Raw genomic sequence first — 19,311 nt, 5'->3', positions numbered from 1 at the left:
TTCATTGAGAGGAAGCAGAAATATTGAAAATGCTGAAGAATTAGGTAAAATGGAATCTATCGGCACAGGATGATCCGGTTCTACAGTTTAGTACACAGAACCTTGTGATGGTTTCATTCATAAGAATAAAGGATCTGTACTCCACTGTAGGTTTGTCCTCACACTGCTGTGCTCTTAGTTCTGTGCATTGAGCTGCTCCACAGCCACTCCCCTCTGCTGTAAGTGACTGCTGTAGCAGCTTTCTACAGCTTTTACTCAGAGTAGAGGGGCAGAGGATCAGCCTCAGTGCACAGAGCAGAGCAGTGTGAGGACACACAACCCGCACAGACCTGGAATATAAACCGTATGTATTGGTATCTGATGGTGTGATACCTCCTGGTGTGATACCCCCTGGTGTGATACCTCCTGGTGCTGTGCACATTTTACCCTCCCTGACCTGAGGAGCTTGCAGTCTTAATTGACAAGGAACAGATGATGACGCCGGTTGTTTGGGTAATTACGTGTTACACGATGCACTCGCTGAGCAGCCGAGGATTTTACTAGGTTTAGTGTCCCGGGAGGAGTCAGAAGATCTAAAAATATTCTGTCCCATTGATGGATATTAGCAGGTGGCATCCGGACCTTATACAATGTACACACTGCACAGCATACCGCACCATACCTGTCTGCATTGTGTATCAGGGAAGTCTGCCCTCTCTTGGAGGGGCCAGGGAGGGGGACAGGTCTGCCCTCTCTTGGAGGGGCCAGGGGGGGGGGGCAGGTCTGCCCTCTCTTGGAAGGGCCGGGGGGACAGGTCTGCCCTCTCTTGGAGGGGCCAGGGGGGGGGGGGCAGGTCTGCCCTCTCTTGGAAGGGCCGGGGGGACAGGTCTGCCCTCTCTTGGAGGGGCCAGGGGGGGGGGGGGCAGGTCTGCCCTCTCTTGGAAGGGCCGGGGGGACAGGTCTGCCCTCTCTTGGAGGGGCCAGGGGGGGGGGGGGCAGGTCTGCCCTCTCTTGGAAGGGCCTGGGGGGACAGGTCTGCCCTCTCCTGGAGGGGCCAGGGGGGGGGGGGGACAGGTCTGCCCTCTCTTGGAGGGGCCAGGGGGGGGGGGGGCAGGTCTGCCCTCTCTTGGAAGGGCCTGGGGGGACAGGTCTGTCCTCTCTTGGAGGGGCCAGGGAGGGGGACAGGTTGGCCCTGTCTTGGAAGGGCCGGGGGGACAGGTCTGTCCTCTCTTGGAGGGGCCAGGGGGGACAGGTCTGCCCTCTCTTGGGGGGGGGGGCCAGGGGGGACAGGTCTGCCCTCTCTTGGAAGGGCCGGGGGGACAGGTCTGCCCTCTCTTGGAGGGGCCGGGGGGACAGGTCTGCCCTCTCTTGGAGGGGCCAGGGAGGGGGACAGGTCTGCCCTCTCTTGGAAGGGCCGGGGGGACAGGTCTGCCCTCTCTTGGAGGGGCCGGGGGGACAGGTCTGCCCTCTCTTGGAGGGGCCAGGGAGGGGGACAGGTCTGCCCTCTCTTGGAGGGGCCGGGGGGACAGGTCTGCCCTCTCTTGGAGGGGCCGGGGGGACAGGTCTGCCCTCTCTTGGAGGGGCCAGGGGGGGGACAGGTCTGCCCTCTCTTGGAAGGGCCGGGGGGACAGGTCTGCCCTCTCTTGGAAGGGCCGGGGGGACAGGTCTGCCCTCTCTTGGAAGGGCCGGGGGGGCAGGTCTGCCCTCTCTTGGAAGGGCCGGGGGGACAGGTCTGCCCTCTCTTGGAGGGGCCAGGGGGGACAGGTCTGCCCTCTCTTGGAGGGGCCAGGGAGGGGGACAGGTCTGCCCTCTCTTGGAAGGGCCTGGGGGACAGGTCTGCCCTCTCTCGGAGGGGCCGGGGGGGGCAGGTCTGTTATTGCATGGTGTTTGTGTTCTGTGCTATTATTTGTAGACTATGGGTTACTGCTATCGTGGAGACATATAGCAGTATTGTATAATCATTGTATGGATCTGTAACACAGGTCACATGTGGCGGTATTATTTATGCACTGTGTAGCAGTATTATGAGGAAGTCGTGTGTCACTGTCACTCATGGCGATATTATTTAGTCTCTGCAGGTTTTGTAAGCTCCACATTGGCTCTTATCTTCCAGACGTCTGTCCATCACCTTATATCCTGATATATACTGATCTTTTATCATGGGCACAATAAGCGCGTATCAGTGGTGGTAAGGGATCTGGCGGTATTACATTACTAGGTTACAGTAGCCTGGAATTGACAAAAGGAGTTTTCTTCTCATTGTTTATGTCCCAGGTCTGTAATGTCATAGCCAGAAGAGGATAGTCCTATAGATAACAGATCATTGTGCAGAATCAGCCGAGCAGAAAGTCTCCTACATCACATAAGAGATCAATAGATAAAACTGCCACACACCTACCCTGGTAATTCTCTTACTCCATAAGGAGCTGCACTCACTATTCTGCTCCTGGTGCAGTCACTGTGTACATACATGACATTACTTATCCTGTACTGATCCTGAGTTACATCCTGTATTATACCCCAGAGCTGCACTCACTATTCTGCTGCTGGTGCAGTCACTGTGTACATACATGACATTACTTATCCTGTACTGATCCTGAGTTACATCCTGTATTATACCCCAGAGCTGCACTCAATATTCTGCTGGTGCAGTCACTGTGTACATACATGACATTACTTATCCTGTACTGATCCTGAGTTACATCCTGTATTATACTCCAGAGCTGCACTCACTATTCTGCTGCTGGTGCAGTCACTGTGTACATACATGACATTACTTATCCTGTACTGATCCTGAGTTACATCCTGTATTATACCCCAGAGCTGCACTCACTATTCTGCTGCTGGTGCAGTAACTGTGTACATACATGACATTACTTATCCTGTACTGATCCTGAGTTACATCCTGTATTATACTCCAGAGCTGCACTCACTATTCTGCTGCTGGTGCAGTCACTGTGTACATACATGACATGACTTATCCTGTACTGATCCTGAGTTACATCCTGTATTATACCCCAGAGCTGCACTCACTATTCTGCTGCTGGTGCAGTCACTGTGTACATACATGACATTACTTATCCTGTATTATACTCTAGAGCTGCACTCACTATTTTATAATGATTACTGGGAGCAGTAGGGACAAAGTCTACATGGCCACATTCCAGGACGCCCTTACCTGTAATAGTGAATGAATGCCTGTAAAAAAAAATAATTTCTACTCTTTAGAAAGTAATAAATCTCTTCCTGTCACCCTTTAATTCTCCTTCCCATCATGCATCATTGTTCCTGAGGACGTGTGGTACTTGGTGCTATATGGATCTGTGCTGTATAATGTGGTCAGGACATGGGGCTGTATAGGAGCAGCTCTGCAGGAGGATATCCGGCTACATCATCCGCTCACACTGCGCTCAGGGTAACTGCCAGGCTGTAGCTGCTTTAACAATACACCCATAGACCTTTGTGTATGTTGTTAGAAGCAGCAGGACTGTGAAATATGCATTTATATTCCAGGATTGTAGCTTCTCCAAGTCTCCTCACACTGCTGTGTACTGTGTTTTTTGGAATAAAATGTACCATAGCAACTCAATTCTGCTCTAAGTGATTTCTGTATTGTTCATCCCATAGCCTTCTACAGCTTTTATTCAGAGGGGGCAAGGTATTGTGCAGTCAGTACAAAGTGCGAAGAGAACATAGCAGTGTGAGGCCACTCCTCCAGTGCACTTGGAGAAGCTACAATCCTGGAATATAAATCCATATATCACAGTCCTGCTGCTACTAACAACATACACAAAGGTCTGATTGCATAACTTTCTAGCGGCAATGCCAAACACTAACTGCAGAGAGCACAGAGCACAGCAGTGTGATGCCACTCCTCCAGTGCACTTGGAGAAGCTACAATCCTGGAATATAAATCCATATATCACAGTCCTGCTGCTACTAACAACATACACAAAGGTCTGATTGCATAACTTTCTAGCGGCAATGCCAAACACTAACTGCAGAGAGCGCAGAGCACAGCAGTGTGAGGACACACCCCAGTGCACTTGAAGAAGTAGCAATCCAGGAATATAAATCTGTATATCACAGTCCTGCAGTTACTAACATCTGATTACACATCTCTCCAGGGACAATACATAAAACTGACTGCAGTCTGTGCGGTGACATTTGCTGACAGGTTCTCTTAAAGGGATCATTGATGACTTCTTCATCACTTTTGGTTTAGTTCCTTGCAGTGTGTAATCATCGCAATTCACTTTGTTCTGATTCCCTGCTAACAGAAGAGCATTTCTGCAGAAGCGCAGCTGCAGTGCAGGGCATGGAGGAGGGAGCTAGAAGCAGAGCTGCAGTGTAGAGCAGGGAGGAGGGAGCTGGAAGCAGAGCTGCAGTGTAGAGCATGGAGGAGGGAGCTAGAAGCAGAGCTGCAGTGCAGAGCATGGAGGAGGGAGCTAGAAGCAGAGCTGAAGTGTAGAGGAGGGAGCTAGAAGCAGAGCTGCAGTGTAGAGGAGGGAGCTAGAAGCAGAGCTGAAGTGTAGAGGAGGGAGCTAGAAGCGGAGCTGCAGTGTAGAGGAGGGAGCTAGAAGCGGAGCTGCAGTGTAGAGGAGGGAGCTAGAAGCGGAGCTGCAGTGTAGAGGAGGGAGCTAGAAGCGGAGCTGCAGTGTAGAGGAGGGAGCTAGAAGCGGAGCTGCAGTGTAGAGGAGGGAGCTAGAAGCAGAGCTGCAGTGTAGAGGAGGGAGCTAGAAGCAGAGCTGCAGTGTAGAGGAGGGAGCTAGAAGCAGAGCTGCAGTGTAGAGGAGGGAGCTAGAAGCAGAGCTGCAGTGTAGAGGAGGGAGCTAGAAGCGGAGCTGCAGTGTAGAGGAGGGAGCTAGAAGCGGAGCTGCAGTGTAGAGGAGGGAGCTAGAAGCGGAGCTGCAGTGTAGAGGAGGGAGCTAGAAGCGGAGCTGCAGTGTAGAGGAGGGAGCTAGAAGCGGAGCTGCAGTGTAGAGGAGGGAGCTAGAAGCGGAGCTGCAGTGTAGAGGAGGGAGCTAGAAGCGGAGCTGCAGTGTAGAGGAGGGAGCTAGAAGCGGAGCTGCAGTGTAGAGGAGGGAGCTAGAAGCGGAGCTGCAGTGTAGAGGAGGGAGCTAGAAGCGGAGCTGCAGTGTAGAGGAGGGAGCTAGAAGCGGAGCTGCAGTGTAGAGGAGGGAGCTAGAAGCGGAGCTGCAGTGTAGAGGAGGGAGCTAGAAGCGGAGCTGCAGTGTAGAGGAGGGAGCTAGAAGCGGAGCTGCAGTGTAGAGGAGGGAGCTAGAAGCGGAGCTGCAGTGTAGAGGAGGGAGCTAGAAGCGGAGCTGCAGTGTAGAGGAGGGAGCTAGAAGCGGAGCTGCAGTGTAGAGGAGGGAGCTAGAAGCGGAGCTGCAGTGTAGAGGAGGGAGCTAGAAGCGGAGCTGCAGTGTAGAGGAGGGAGCTAGAAGCGGAGCTGCAGTGTAGAGGAGGGAGCTAGAAGCGGAGCTGCAGTGTAGAGGAGGGAGCTAGAAGCGGAGCTGCAGTGTAGAGGAGGGAGCTAGAAGCGGAGCTGCAGTGTAGAGGAGGGAGCTAGAAGCGGAGCTGCAGTGTAGAGGAGGGAGCTAGAAGCGGAGCTGCAGTGTAGAGGAGGGAGCTAGAAGCGGAGCTGCAGTGTAGAGGAGGGAGCTAGAAGCGGAGCTGCAGTGTAGAGGAGGGAGCTAGAAGCGGAGCTGCAGTGTAGAGGAGGGAGCTAGAAGCGGAGCTGCAGTGTAGAGGAGGGAGCTAGAAGCAGAGCTGCAATGTAGAGGAGGGAGCTAGAAGCAGAGCTGCAGTGTAGAGGAGGGAGCTAGAAGCGGAGCTGCAGTGTAGAGGAGGGAGCTAGAAGCAGAGCTGCAGTGTAGAGGAGGGAGCTAGAAGCAGAGCTGCAGTGTAGAGGAGGGAGCTAGAAGCGGAGCTGCAGTGTAGAGGAGGGAGCTAGAAGCAGAGCTGCAATGTAGAGGAGGGAGCTAGAAGCAGAGCTGCAGTGTAGAGGAGGAAGGAGGGAGCTAGAAGCAGAGCTGTAGTGCAGAGCATGGAGGAGGGAGCTAGAAGCAGAGCTGCAGTGTAGAGGAGGGAGCAAGACCAGCCTGAGCCGATGATGAGACATGAGATGGATTTTAAGTTTTCTCAGACTATAAATACAATACAACTGCATTGGACTCACGGGATATAGCCGTTCATTTTTTGGAGCAAAGCTGCAGTGTAAAGCCGAAAGTATCGGGTGGGTCTGAGCCAGTGATAAGACGGAGGTGAACTGCAAACTACAGAATATTCCTAGGGATTTGGTTTGGGAACCTCTTGCCTGGATTCCCTTGGGTAGGTGACAGGACTGACAGGTGCCCGGAGCTGGCAGCGCCACCCGCTGCAGGGTGCAGTCACAGGAAATACCAACTTCTCGCTTGGTTTTACTGAAACTCGCTCTCTTCCTCTTTACACTCTTGTTTGCAGTGAAATGAGCCCTGACCTCTAAAAGCACCTGCATCACCCCCTGACACCCCCCACATACAGGATCGGGCTTCTTAAAGGGATCATTCATCAGGTGTGACTATGCAGACTGCAGCCAGTGTTGGGTGTTTTCCTTGGAAAGATGTGTAATCAGACCTTTATGTATGTTAGTAGCAGCAGGACTGTGATTTATGGATTTATATTTCACGATTTGAGCTTCCTCACACTGCTGTGCTCTTAGAGAGCTAAGAGCACAGCAGTGTGAGGACATGCCCCCAGTGCACTTGGAGAAACAACAAATCCTACAATGACACCCCAAAGAGCCCTTTAAATATAACATTTATTTACTGGAAATCACCTTTAAGTGAACAGACTTGAAACCCACTTTAAAAATTTGCAGTTATTAGATTTGTAAGTGCAGCTTTGGATGTGAGTGGAGTATAATATCACTCAAAATAAGGAAAGTATTGGCAGGTTTGTTCAGCAATGTATTTGGGGCTGAGCAGTGAACCAGTACAGGACTGTGAAGCCGCCCCTTTAAGTAAATAGTCACATGATCCGAATAAAGGTCCGGGACGGGGACTCTCCTGCCGTCCTCTCTGGCTATCACCATCCGGGTCACATCGATTGGCTGAGCACATCCCCAAGCTAGAGCGGTGTACATGTTTGGATCAGACGTGCAGGGGCACAGTGAAGCTGTGTACATTTTGGCACTGACCCCTATGTCGTCTGTGCCAGGCCAGGTGTAGTGTGGCAGAGCTATGTGCAGGTCAGAGATCCCTCCTCAGCACTGCTACATCGTGCGCCGTCATGATGCTTTCCACTCTACTGTGTTGTATGTGAGTGCCTGACTCCTGTGCTTCCTATCAGTGATTGTCACCCACAGCTACACCCATATCAGTAGATGTCACCCATAGCTAATCTGAAAGTGAAGCTGACATTATGAACATGCAGCGTCATCTGTACGTCACAGATAGGACCCGCGCCAAGACTGCACAGTGTAGAAGGGGCTCTGACACCATGTATAATCTGCTCAGCTCCTCCTGCTCTATAACATGCTGCCTGCATATAGGACACTATGTACAATCTGCTCAGCTCCTCCTGCTCTATAACATGCTGCCTGCATATAGGACACTATGTACAATCTGCTCAGCTCCTCCTGCTCTATAACATGCTGCCTGCACATAGGACACTATGTACAATCTGCTCAGCTCCTCCTGCTCTATAACATGCTGCCTGCATATAGGACACTATGTACAATCTGCTCAGCTCCTCCTGCTCTATAACATGCTGCCTGCATATAGGACACTATGTACAATCTGCTCAGCTCCTCCTGCTCTATAACATGCTGCCTGCATATAGGACACTATGTACAATCTGCTCAGCTCCTCCTGCTCTATAACATGCTGCCTGCATATAGGACACTATGTACAATCTGCTCAGCTCCTCCTGCTCTATAACATGCTGCCTGCACATAGGACACTATGTACAATCTGCTCAGCTCCTCCTGCTCTATAACATGCTGCCTGCATATAGGACACTATGTACAATCTGCTCAGCTCCTCCTGCTCTATAACATGCTGCCTGCATATAGGACACTATGTACAATCTGCTCAGCTCCTCCTGCTCTATAACATACTGACTGCACATAGGACACTATGTACAATCTGCTCAGCTCCTCCTGCTCTATAACATGCTGCCTGCATATAGGACACTATGTACAATCTGCTCAGCTCCTCCTGCTCTATAACATGCTGCCTGCATATAGGACACTACGTACAATCTGCTCAGCTCATCCTGCTCTATAACATGCTGCCTGCAGATAGGACACTATGTACAATCTGCTCAGCTCCTCCTCCTCTATAACATGCTGCCTGCAGATAGGACACTATGTACAATCTGCTCAGCTCCTCCTGCTCTATAACATGCTGCCTGCAGATAGGACACTATGCACAATCTGCTCAGCTCCTCCTGCTCTATAACATGCAGTCTGCAGATAGGTCACTATGTACAATCTGCTCTATAACATGCTGCCTGCATATAGGATACTATGTATAATCTGTGCAGCTCCTCCTGCTCTATAACATGCTGCCTGCAGATAGGACACTATGTACAATCTGCTCAGCTCCTCCTGCTCTATAACATGCTGCCTGCATATAGGATACTATGTATAATCTGTGCAGCTCCTCCTGCTCTATAACATGCTGCCTGCAGATAGGACACTATGTACATTGTGCTCAGCTCCTCCTGCTCTATAACATACTGCCTTCAGATAGGACACTATGTACAATCTGCTCAGCTCCTCCTGCTCTATAACATGCTGCCTGCAGATAGGACACAATGTACAATCTGCTCAGCTCCTCCTGCTCTATAACATACTGCCTTCAGATAGGACACTATGTACAATCTTCTCAGCTCCTTCTGCTCTATAACATGCTGCCTGCAGATAGGACACAATGTACAATCTGCTCAGCTCCTCCTCCTCTATAACATACTGCCTGCAGATAGGACACTATGTACAATCTTCCTCAGCTCCTCCTGCTCTATAACATGCTGCCTGCAGATAGGACACTATGTACAATCTGCTCAGCTCCTCCTGCTCTATAACATGCTGCCTGCAGATAGGACACTATGTACAATCTGCTCAGCTCCTCCTGCTCTATAACATGCTGCCTGCAGATAGGACACTATGTACAATCTGCTCAGCTCCTCCTGCTCTATAACATGCTGTCTGCAGATAGGACACTATGTACAATCAGCTCAGCTCCTCCTGCTCTATAACATGCTGCCTGCAGATAGGTCACTATGTACAATCTGCTCTATAACATGCTGCCTGCATATAGGATACTATGTATAATCTGTTCAGCTCCTCCTGCTCTATAACATGCTGCCTGCAGATAGGACACTATGTACATTGTGCTCAGCTCCTCCTGCTCTATAACATACTGCCTTCAGATAGGACACTATGTACAATCTGCTCAGCTCCTCCTGCTCTATAACATGCTGCCTGCAGATAGGACACTATGTACAATCTTCTCAGCTCCTTCTGCTCTATAAAATGCTGCCTGCAGATAGGACACAATGTACAATCTGCTCAGCTCCTCCTCCTCTATAACATGCTGCCTGCAGATAGGACACTATGTACAATCTGCTCAGCTCCTCCTGCTCTATAACATGCTGCCTGCAGATAGGACACTATGTACAATCTGCTCAGCTCCTCCTGCTCTATAACATGCTGTCTGCAGATAGGACACTATGTACAATCTGCTCAGCTCCTCCTGCTCTATAACATGCTGCCTGCAGATAGGTCACTATGTACAATCTGCTCTATAACATGCTGCCTGCATATAGGATACTATGTATAATCTGTTCACCTCCTCCTGCTCTATAACATGCAGCCTGCAGATAGGACACTGTACAATCTATGCAGCTCCTCCTGCTCTATAACATGCTGCCTGCAGATAGGACACTATGTACAATCTATGCAGCTCCTCCTGCTCTATAACATGCTGCCTGCAGATAGGACACTATTTAGAATCTTCTCAGCTCCTCCTGCTCTATAACATGCTGCCTGCAGATAGGACACTATTTAGAATCTGCTCAGCTCCTCCTGCTCTATAACATGCTGCCTGCAGATAGGACACTATTTAGAATCTGCTCAGCTCCTCCTGCTCTATAACATGCTGCCTGCAGATAGTACACTATTTAGAATCTGCTCAGCTCCTCCTGCTCTATAACTTTTGTCACAGTCTGAGATTTGCAATTGCTGCAAGACTTGTGTGCAGCTTTAGATGTGAGTGGAGTAACCCATCACTATTACATATTAACTTATCCGTAGGTTTTTATTTGAGTTTTTCTTTTCTCTCTGTCCCTTGCAGGATCTGCCACATACCACCGGGCAGGCTGCATCCCGCGTTCCCTTCCTCGGACTGGATCTAGCGCAGTGACGATGCCCGTGCGTCCCGTTGGATCCCTTCCCAGCACATTCCAGGTTCACCAAATCCTAAACACGTGAGGCGCCTGCAAGATGTTGTCTCCGCGCGCAGACAGGCGATGTTTCTTCATGTGTTTGGCCGCCTCTCAGCTCCTCTTTCTGTTGCTGATGTATCGGCGCGGAGCCTCCAGTGTATTTCAGGGAATATTCGGAGCCAATCCTATATGGGATTATTCCAAAACCCAAGACGTCTACACAAACCTGAGCTTATTTATCCCGGACCCCGGGGCAGTGAGGGCGCAGTACTGCCCCGTCACCTCTCCCATACTTGGTAGGTGGTTTTTTTATATAATCTAGAAGTTGCCAAACCGGGATTTACAGATTTATCTATGAGGTTACACAAAGGTCATGATTTAAAGGAACATTCCAGTCCAGGGTCATTCAGGGATTTATTCCTGGAGCGGTGCCTGAGGGGGGTCCTTTCATCAGACCCTGCAGAAGGCCCAAATCAATGAATGAGTTTTGCCTGGGGTGTTCCTTTAATTCAGAGACAATTTAGGGAACTTAGAGCATAGCGGTGTGAGGACACGCCCCCAGAGCACTTGGAGAAGCTACAATCCTGGAATATAAATCCATATATCACAGTCCTGCTGCTACTAACATCATTCACAAAGGTCTGATTACACTTCTCTCCAAGGACAATATCTAACACTGTCTGCAGAGAACTAAGGGCACAGCAGTGTGAGGACACGTTCCCTGTGCACTTAATGAAGCTAAAATCGTGGAATATAAAGCCATATATCACAGTCCTGCTGCTACTAACAACACACATAAAGGTAGGATTAAAGAGGACTCCACAGAAGTTCATTGCACAGACCTGAGAGCCCAGCAGTGTTAGGACATTCTTCCGATGCACCTGGAGAAGCTACAATCCTGGAATGTAAAGCCATATCTCACAGTCCTGCTGCTACTAACAACACACATAAAGGTAGGATTAAAGAAGACTCCACGGAAGTTCATTGTTCATTGCTGTCTCATCTATCGGGGTGCTGGGTGTGGGACCCCACTAATATTGTATATAGAGGGCCCCTTTTATGGATTTGTTGCCATTTATTTTTAACCCTTAATTAGACTTCTCAATTTCTGGTCTGTCAGCTTTAGTTTTGTGGGTAGAGGGTCCCTTTAAGACGTAGAACACAAAGAATACAATGGGGGTCATTTACTAAGGGCCCGATTCGCGTTTTCCCGACGTGTTACCCGAATATTTCCGATTTGCGCCGCTTGTACATGAATTGCCCCGGGTTTTTGGCGCACGCGATCGGATTGTGGCGCATCGGGGCCGGCATGCGCGCGACAGAAATCGGGGGGGCGTGGCCGAACGAAAACCCGACGTATTCGGAAAAACCGCCGCATTTAAAAACCGGAAATGTGTCGCTTGGGGAGCGCTCACCTTCACCTTCTATGGGATGGTGCATTCCGGGGCGTTAAGATTATTTTCGGCGCTGCAGCGCCACCTGGTGGACGGCGGAGGAACTACCATCTTAAATCCCAGCCGGACCCGAATCCTGTGCAGAGAACGCGCCGCTGGATCGCGAATGGGCCGGGTAAGTAAATGTGCCCCAATGTGTTCAGAGAGGTGAAGTAATGAGGGCGCAGCACCCCCCACACGTCAGCCGCTCTGACAGCCCCTGCCCCTCGGACCCGGCATACCAAATGTAGAAAAAGGTCACATCTGACACCCCGGTATTTCACCAGATGGAAGGTGTTTGGGCTGGAAAGGTCATAAGAAAGATTGAGAAGTCAGGAGAGATTTGTCTATTCGCCTCTAATGTAATGGGAAAACCTTAAAATGAGGGATCGGACATAGAACAAGGGCGCTCAGGATCTTTACCGTACAGATTTATCTGTCAATCATGTGTTAGAAGCCGGGCACGGCCGGGCGAGGTTAAAACAGGTTTTTCCTGATGGTTGTCCGGTTTGACAATTTATTAGGTGTTATTACAGTTATGAACTTTGACTAAGGTTGCAGGGTGGCGCTGAATCCCTCCACCTAGCTGAGGTCTTGCAGCTTGGGTGATGAGGTCTCCTGTGTTTTGCTGATTGTCAATAGCAAGATGGCATCCATGGGGGTCCATCGAGGTGCCCAGCACTTACAGTAGCTGATTCTGTCTGTACCACAAACTTTGAATAAAGTGGCAGGGTGGCGCTCAATCCTTCTACCTGGCTGTGGTCTTGCAGCTTGGGTAATAGGGTCTCCTGTGTTTTGCTGTTTTCTGGCACCACAATAGCAATTTGGCATCTATAGGGGTCCATCAAAGGTGTCCAGCACTCGGCTGATTCTGTGCTCCTGTGATCCCGTATCAGCGCACTCCAGATATTCAAAAAGTTGTCAAATGGTGAATACAGACCACAGGACTTGTATTTCACCCTAGGAATTATCCCCAAGTGGAACCAGTCTTGTGGCACTCAGGGTCCACATCCCCCCTCCCTCCATCATTCCTACGATTCTGCCTTGTATTATCCTTGCATTCAGACTACACCCCTGACGTGTGCAGACATTTACATTGCAGGATCTTATTTTTGGAGCCAGAATCTCCTCTGCACCCGCGGCCGTTCCCAAAGCTAATTACTGTAACCCGCAGAGGTGTGAGACTAATAGGATGGAGGAAGGGCTAATATTTCACATTCAGAACAGTCACTTGTATCCGATTAAATAACCCGGAGCTGCGGAAGAGCACAGCGCCCCCCAGGGGATCCGCGCTGGATGGATTAACTCTTATACCTCTGGTCTGATCTGCAGTCTCCATTCTGGATTGGCAGTGGGATAGCTCCGGGGTCCTCCTGGGGTCCTAGGTGTGAATGGGGCCCAAGGCGATGTGTATACAGCCTGTATATCCCCCCCTTGTGGGTAACCGCTGTGTGACTGTTCTTTTATTTATATCTGAACAAATATTTCGGTAATAAAATCTAAAAATTAGCTGTTTTTGTGTTTTGCAGTTCCTATGCATGTCCATACATCTCCATGGTAACAGACGACAAGCAACGCCCTATGACTTCTCATCCCCCAGTCAGTCCATCACTTTACTTTCTGCTTCTTCAATACCAAATGTACGTGAAGAAGAAGTAAGTCTCGGATCGAAGAGAGTAGGACAGGAGGTTCAGACTACACAGGGCTGTCTGTAGTCGGCTGCCATGGAGACAAAAAGGACACGTGTTTAGGAGCTGTATGCCCATTGTTTATAAAAACTTAGACAATGAACAATGTATCAAATTTATGGACTGGTACAGGTACGGTCTGGACCATGGTCCCCCTATGGACTGGTGCAGTTACGGTCTGGACTATGGTCCCCCCTATGGACTGGTGCAGGTACGGTCTGGACCATGGTCCCCCTATGGACTGGTGCAGTTACGGCCTGGACCATGGTCCCCCTATGGACTGGTGCAGTTACGGTCTGGACCATGGTCCCCCTATGGATTTGTGCAGTTACGGTCTGGACCATGGTCCCCCTATGGACTGGTGCAGTTACGGTCTGGACCATGGTCCCCCTATGGACTGGTGCAGGTACGGTCTGGACCATGGTCCCCCTATGGACTGGTGCAGTTACGGTCTGGACCATGGTCCCCCTATGGACTGGTGCAGTTACGGTCTGGACCATGGTCCCCCTATGGATTTGTGCAGTTACGGTCTGGACCATGGTCCCCCTATGGACTGGTGCAGTTACGGTCTGGACCATGGTCCCCCTATGGACTGGTGCAGTTACGGCCTGGACCATGGTCCCCCTATGGACTGGTGCAGTTACGGTCTGGACCATGGTCCCCCTATGGACTGGTGCAGTTACGGTCTGGACCATGGTCCCCCTATGGATTTGTGCAGTTACGGTCTGGACCATGGTCCCCCTATGGACTGGTGCAGTTACGGTCTGGACCATGGTCCCCCTATGGACTGGTGCAGGTACGGTCCGGACCATGGTCCCCCTATGGACTGGTGCAGTTACGGTCTGGACCATGGTCCCCCTATGGACTGGTGCAGGTACGGTCCGGACCATGGTCCCCCTATGGACTGGTACTGTCACGGGCTGGACCATGGTCCCCCTATGGACTGGTAGAGGTACGGTCTGGACCATGGTCCCCCTATGGACTGGTAGAGGTACGGTCTGGACCGTGGTCCCCCTATGGACTGGTGCAGTTACGGTCCGCACCAATCTATGGTCCAGTTAAGGTTCCGTTCCTGATGTGTTCTTTTCTCACTTTTTAGTGGGTCCTCTTACCATAACTTTCCCCAAGCCTCCGAGTCTGAAGAAGATCCGAGTGAAGAACCCGTATGTAACGTCGGGAGGTTTCTACAGCCCTCGGCACTGCTACGGGAGGTACCGCACGGCTGTGATTATACCGCACAGGAAGAGAGAAGCGCACCTCCGCACCCTGCTCTACTACCTGCACCCCTTCCTGCAGCGCCAGCAGCTGCACTACGCCATATTCGTGGTCCACCAGGTAATGTGTGTGTGGCTGCTGAGTCCATTGCTTCCTAGTTGTTATTCTACGTGGTGGTTTTCCCTACAGCGCCCCCACAGAGGAAAAGGGGTATTACATGTCTGAGTCCTCCAGAAACATCCCCTGAAGCTGTTTACCTTACTCTCCTATATCCCCATTTTTGCTTTTTATTACTCCACATTTAAAGCACAAATTATATGACTATTCCTGATTAGAATTTGATTTGCCGCAGGATGTGTTAGCGGTTAACCAGGGACATTACTTGTAGATCCAGGCCCCGGGACTGTGGTATCTTCTTCTATCCATTATCCATGGACTCCTGCCTTCTAAAATCAATTTAAATGTGCTAATGAGTCAGAAGGGCTGGGGGAGTTACTAGAGCCCCTCTGTGTTGTAGCTTCACAGGCTGTTACACTGTCTCCCACTTCTCCCTCGGCACCCTTCTGACTCTGCCTGATGTAATCTCACACAGCGGACGGGAGAAATGCTCCTGCAAAGTGTTACTTTCTATGATGTTACAACATGGAGGGGCTCTGGTAACACCCACGGAGCCCATGTGTCTCATTAGCATAAAATTTGATTTCTCATTAGGTATAATAGTTGATTCTAGAAGACAGGAGGACATGGATAACAAATATAAGGAGATACCACAGTCCCGGTGCCCGGATCTGTGAGTAATGTCCCTGGTTTATCATGATATCTGAGCTGTAGTACCAAGCACAGCCACTGCACAATAGGGAGCACTGTGCTTGGTAGACTGTGAAGAGGGCGCAGCACTCATCTACCGCAGCGCTAATCCAAAGCAATGTTAGGTGCAATGTGTAACGCTGGGGGTCCGCTGACATCTCCCCCTGGAGGTCTCACGTCCCCCTGTCATTTCATTCCTCATTCTTCAGCTTGGTGAGGGCTAAACGGGTCAGAATAACCCCCAATCTATGGATCAGTGGGCATCACTTCGTCCTGACCCCAGCCAATCCTAATCTTCCCCTGGTTATTTGAGGCTCCTCCCCCTCAGGAATGTGCCTGAGCTATTATAGTCTCCTCCTGTCCGATATCTACTGATGTTTCCTGTTTGACCTTGACCCGCTGCCGCCTACGCTCCTGATTTAGCCCAAAATGCGCCTTCCCTGACCTCTGCCCTTACCTAGCCCATGCTCCGATTGGTCTATCTATGTGGGTCACCTTCAACCTAGACTGGCACTACATCAAGAGGTAGCGACCTGGTGGTCTCCTCACAGTGTAGACCCCCTAGGGGGAGGTTAAAGGGTGAAAACCAAGGGACCACTTAGAAAAAGTTACACATTCCGGAAGTTTGGGTTTTTTTTGCTACTGTATCAAGGGGGGTTCACATACTTTTGGCAATATGCTGTAGATAAAATATATAAGATAGAGAGGGATATATATGAGATCTTGGTGATTTAGGGGACCCTGTAGAGTCCATCATATCTCTGGCCGATGCTTGTGTGGATGCTGCGGGAGGGGGGAGGGAGCTGCACTTAGTTTGTCCACATTCCGTTCCCCCTGAATCTCTTTGTGACCATTCAGTGGATAATAAACCTTCCCTTTATCCGCGGTGATAAATCCCAGTACAGATAACATGTCCGGGGCTCCGCGTCTCCTCCTCCTGTAATGGAGCGTGAAATGGTTACAGCGCGACGGATTCTCCTCCATCCCCGGATAACGGAGACATTTATCTTCCCAGACGGGAAACGCAACGTTTAACCGGGCGAAGCTCCTCAACATCGGCGTGCGGGAGGCGCTGCGCTACAACGACTGGGACTGCCTGATCCTGCACGACGTGGACCTCATCCCCGAAAATGACTACAACCTGTACATATGTGACGACTACTACCCCAAGCATCTCTCCAGCGCTATGGACAAGTTCCAGTACAGGTGAGAACCGGCAAGAGGTTACTATGTGATATAATGGGCAATGCTGGATACTATATATATATATATACCGTATATATTGTCCGTCTGCCAGGAATAGCTCTGCAGTTATTGTAGCGATGTATTTATCATAAGCCTGCAAGACAGAAGGAATCATAACTCAGCATTTGCTGCCATCTAGTGGACATCATATTTATGACAAAGCTTTCCTTAGTAGTATTATAGTAGTTCTATTCCTGTACATAGGGGGCAGTATTATAGTAGTTCTATTCCTGTACATAGGGGGCAGTATTATAGTAGTTATATTCCTGTACATAGGGGTCAGTTTTATAGTAGTTATATTCTTGTACATAGAGGGCAGTATTATAGTAGTTATATTCCTGTACATAGGGGGCAGTATTATAGTAGTTATATTCTTGTACATAGGGGGCAGTATTATAGTAGTTATATTCCTGTACATAGGGGGCAGTATTATAGTAGTTCTATTCCTGTACATAGAGGGCAGTATTATAGTAGTTATATTCTTGTACATAGAGGGCAGTATTATAGTAGTTATATTCTTGTACATAGGGGGCAGTATTATAGTAGTTATATTCCTGTACATAGAGGGCAGTATTATAGTAGTTATATTCCTGTACATAGGGGGCAGTATTATAGTAGTTATATTCCTGTACATAGGGGGCAGTATTATAGTAGTTATATTCTTGTACATAGGAGGCAGTATTATAGTAGTTATATTCCTGTACATAGGGGGCAGTATTATAGTAGTTATATTCCTGTACATAGGGAGCAGTATTATAGTAGTTATATTCTTGTACATAGGGGGCAGTATTATAGTAGTTATATTCTTGTACATAGAGGGCAGTATTATAGTAGTTATATTCTTGTACATAGGGGGCAGTATTATAGTAGTTATATTCTTGTACATAGGGGGCAGTATTATAGTAGTTATATTCCTGTACAAAGGGGGCAGTATTATAGTAGTTATATTCTTGTACATAGGGGGCAGTATTATAGTAGTTATATTCTTGTACATAGGGGCAGTATTATAGTAGTTATATTCTTGTACATAGGAGGCAGTATTATAGTAGTTATATTCTTGTACATAGGGGCAGTATTATAGTAGTTATATTCTTGTACATAGGGGGCAGTATTATAGTAGTTATATTCTTGTACATAGGGGGCAGTATTATAGTAGTTATATTCCTGTACATAGGGGGCAATTTTTATTAGTAAAAACAAACAAAAATTTACAATACATTCTTGTCAGAATGAAAAATAAAACAATTATTTAACAGAGATTAAACACATCAGCAAAATAATGAATTTAGAGTAACTTCAAATTAAAAAGTCCATCACTGGTAATAAGGAAAAAAAAATAAATAAACAGAATTCCATGACATATAATCCATCAGTGTAGATTTATGTTCCTCCATAACTGAACATTCTGGCTCTTTTTCCTAAACTCTAATGATTGGATCCACCTCAGCTCTGATAGTATCTGTGTGACTGCGGTCATGGGCTGGAAGGACTCATTATGGACGGACACTCTGGTCCTGGTGTGCCAGTGGTAGTATTTAGTTACCGTGATGATCAGGTACATGGTCCCCCTGTCGATGCCGGCTACCTGTGGTGTCACCCCATAGATTACATCAGGGTAGGTCAGAGACTGCAGTCTTGGTATCCTAAGCCTGCGGGACACCTCCTGCCATATCCGTCTCCCTCCCTGGCACTCGGTAATGAAGTGCTGCATCGTCTCCTCCTGCTGACAACCCAAGGGGCACATACGGTCTGAGACACTTAAAAACTTTAAATTACCCCTAACAAAAAGCTTCCCGTGCAGTGATAGCCAAGCAATGTCGAATAGTTTTGCAGGAAGCCTAGGACTATTGAGGAGCTTCAGACTCTCCTGCAGGGTGGCCGTTGTGCAGTCCCTCAGAGCTGGCTGTAAAGTATAAAAGGTCCTACAGACACTGGTATAGAGGTCCTTCCTGGTCTTACTCTCCAGATAGGTCTTATCTATTCTCCACTTTTTCACACACCTGAGACCATACTCCAGATACTGGGGGAGGAAGCCAGGAGTCCACCGACCCCTCTTGAGACTGCCGCCTCGCACCCAAGACTCTGCAAAAGGCAATATCCAGTCCCTGACACTACTTACCCACATGAGACCATTATTTGAGTCCAAGCTTCCAAAATTAACTTTCAGAAACATGGAGTCAAAGAAAACCCTTGGATTTAACATATCCAGTCCACCCTCTCTCCTCTGCAGGTAGGTGATCCCTCTTTTTACTGGGTTCAACCTGTTCCCCCATAAAAGCTGGAAGAACAGGCTAAAGAGCCTAGCGGAGAAAGATTCTGGCAAAGGAAAGACGACAGAGACGTAGAGGAAGACAGGGACCAGGTAAGTCTTCAGCAGAGTAACCCTTTCTCTATAGGTCAGCCTCCAGTTCTTCCATCGCTGAACCTTTGCATTTCCGGTATCCAACTTCTCTTCCCAATTTAGTTTGGCATTGTCTTCCCTCCCAAATTTCACCCCAAGGATCTTAATATGG

At 49.1% G+C, this 19,311-nt stretch overlaps 1 protein-coding gene across 2 annotated transcripts in view; it reads left to right on the top strand.

Annotated features, from left to right (window-relative positions):
• Window positions 1-19,311, top strand: part of LOC140119660 (beta-1,4-galactosyltransferase 3-like) — a 36,867-nt gene that overhangs the window by 592 nt on the left and 16,964 nt on the right. For both annotated transcript variants that reach the window (XM_072138908.1, XM_072138910.1), the window contains exons 2-4: window positions 10,320-10,706; window positions 14,631-14,866; window positions 16,569-16,759. In XM_072138908.1, the coding sequence (XP_071995009.1) occupies window positions 10,469-10,706; window positions 14,631-14,866; window positions 16,569-16,759 (665 nt within the window). In that variant the 5' untranslated portion in view covers window positions 10,320-10,468. The remainder of the gene's footprint in view (window positions 1-10,319; window positions 10,707-14,630; window positions 14,867-16,568; window positions 16,760-19,311) is intronic.

The sequence above is a fragment of the Engystomops pustulosus genome, chromosome 2 (genome assembly GCF_040894005.1).
Source record: "Engystomops pustulosus chromosome 2, aEngPut4.maternal, whole genome shotgun sequence".
Lineage (NCBI taxonomy): Eukaryota > Metazoa > Chordata > Amphibia > Anura > Leptodactylidae > Engystomops > Engystomops pustulosus.
Note: the sequence above shows the minus strand (reverse complement) of the source record. Positions and strands in the feature narration are given on the sequence as shown.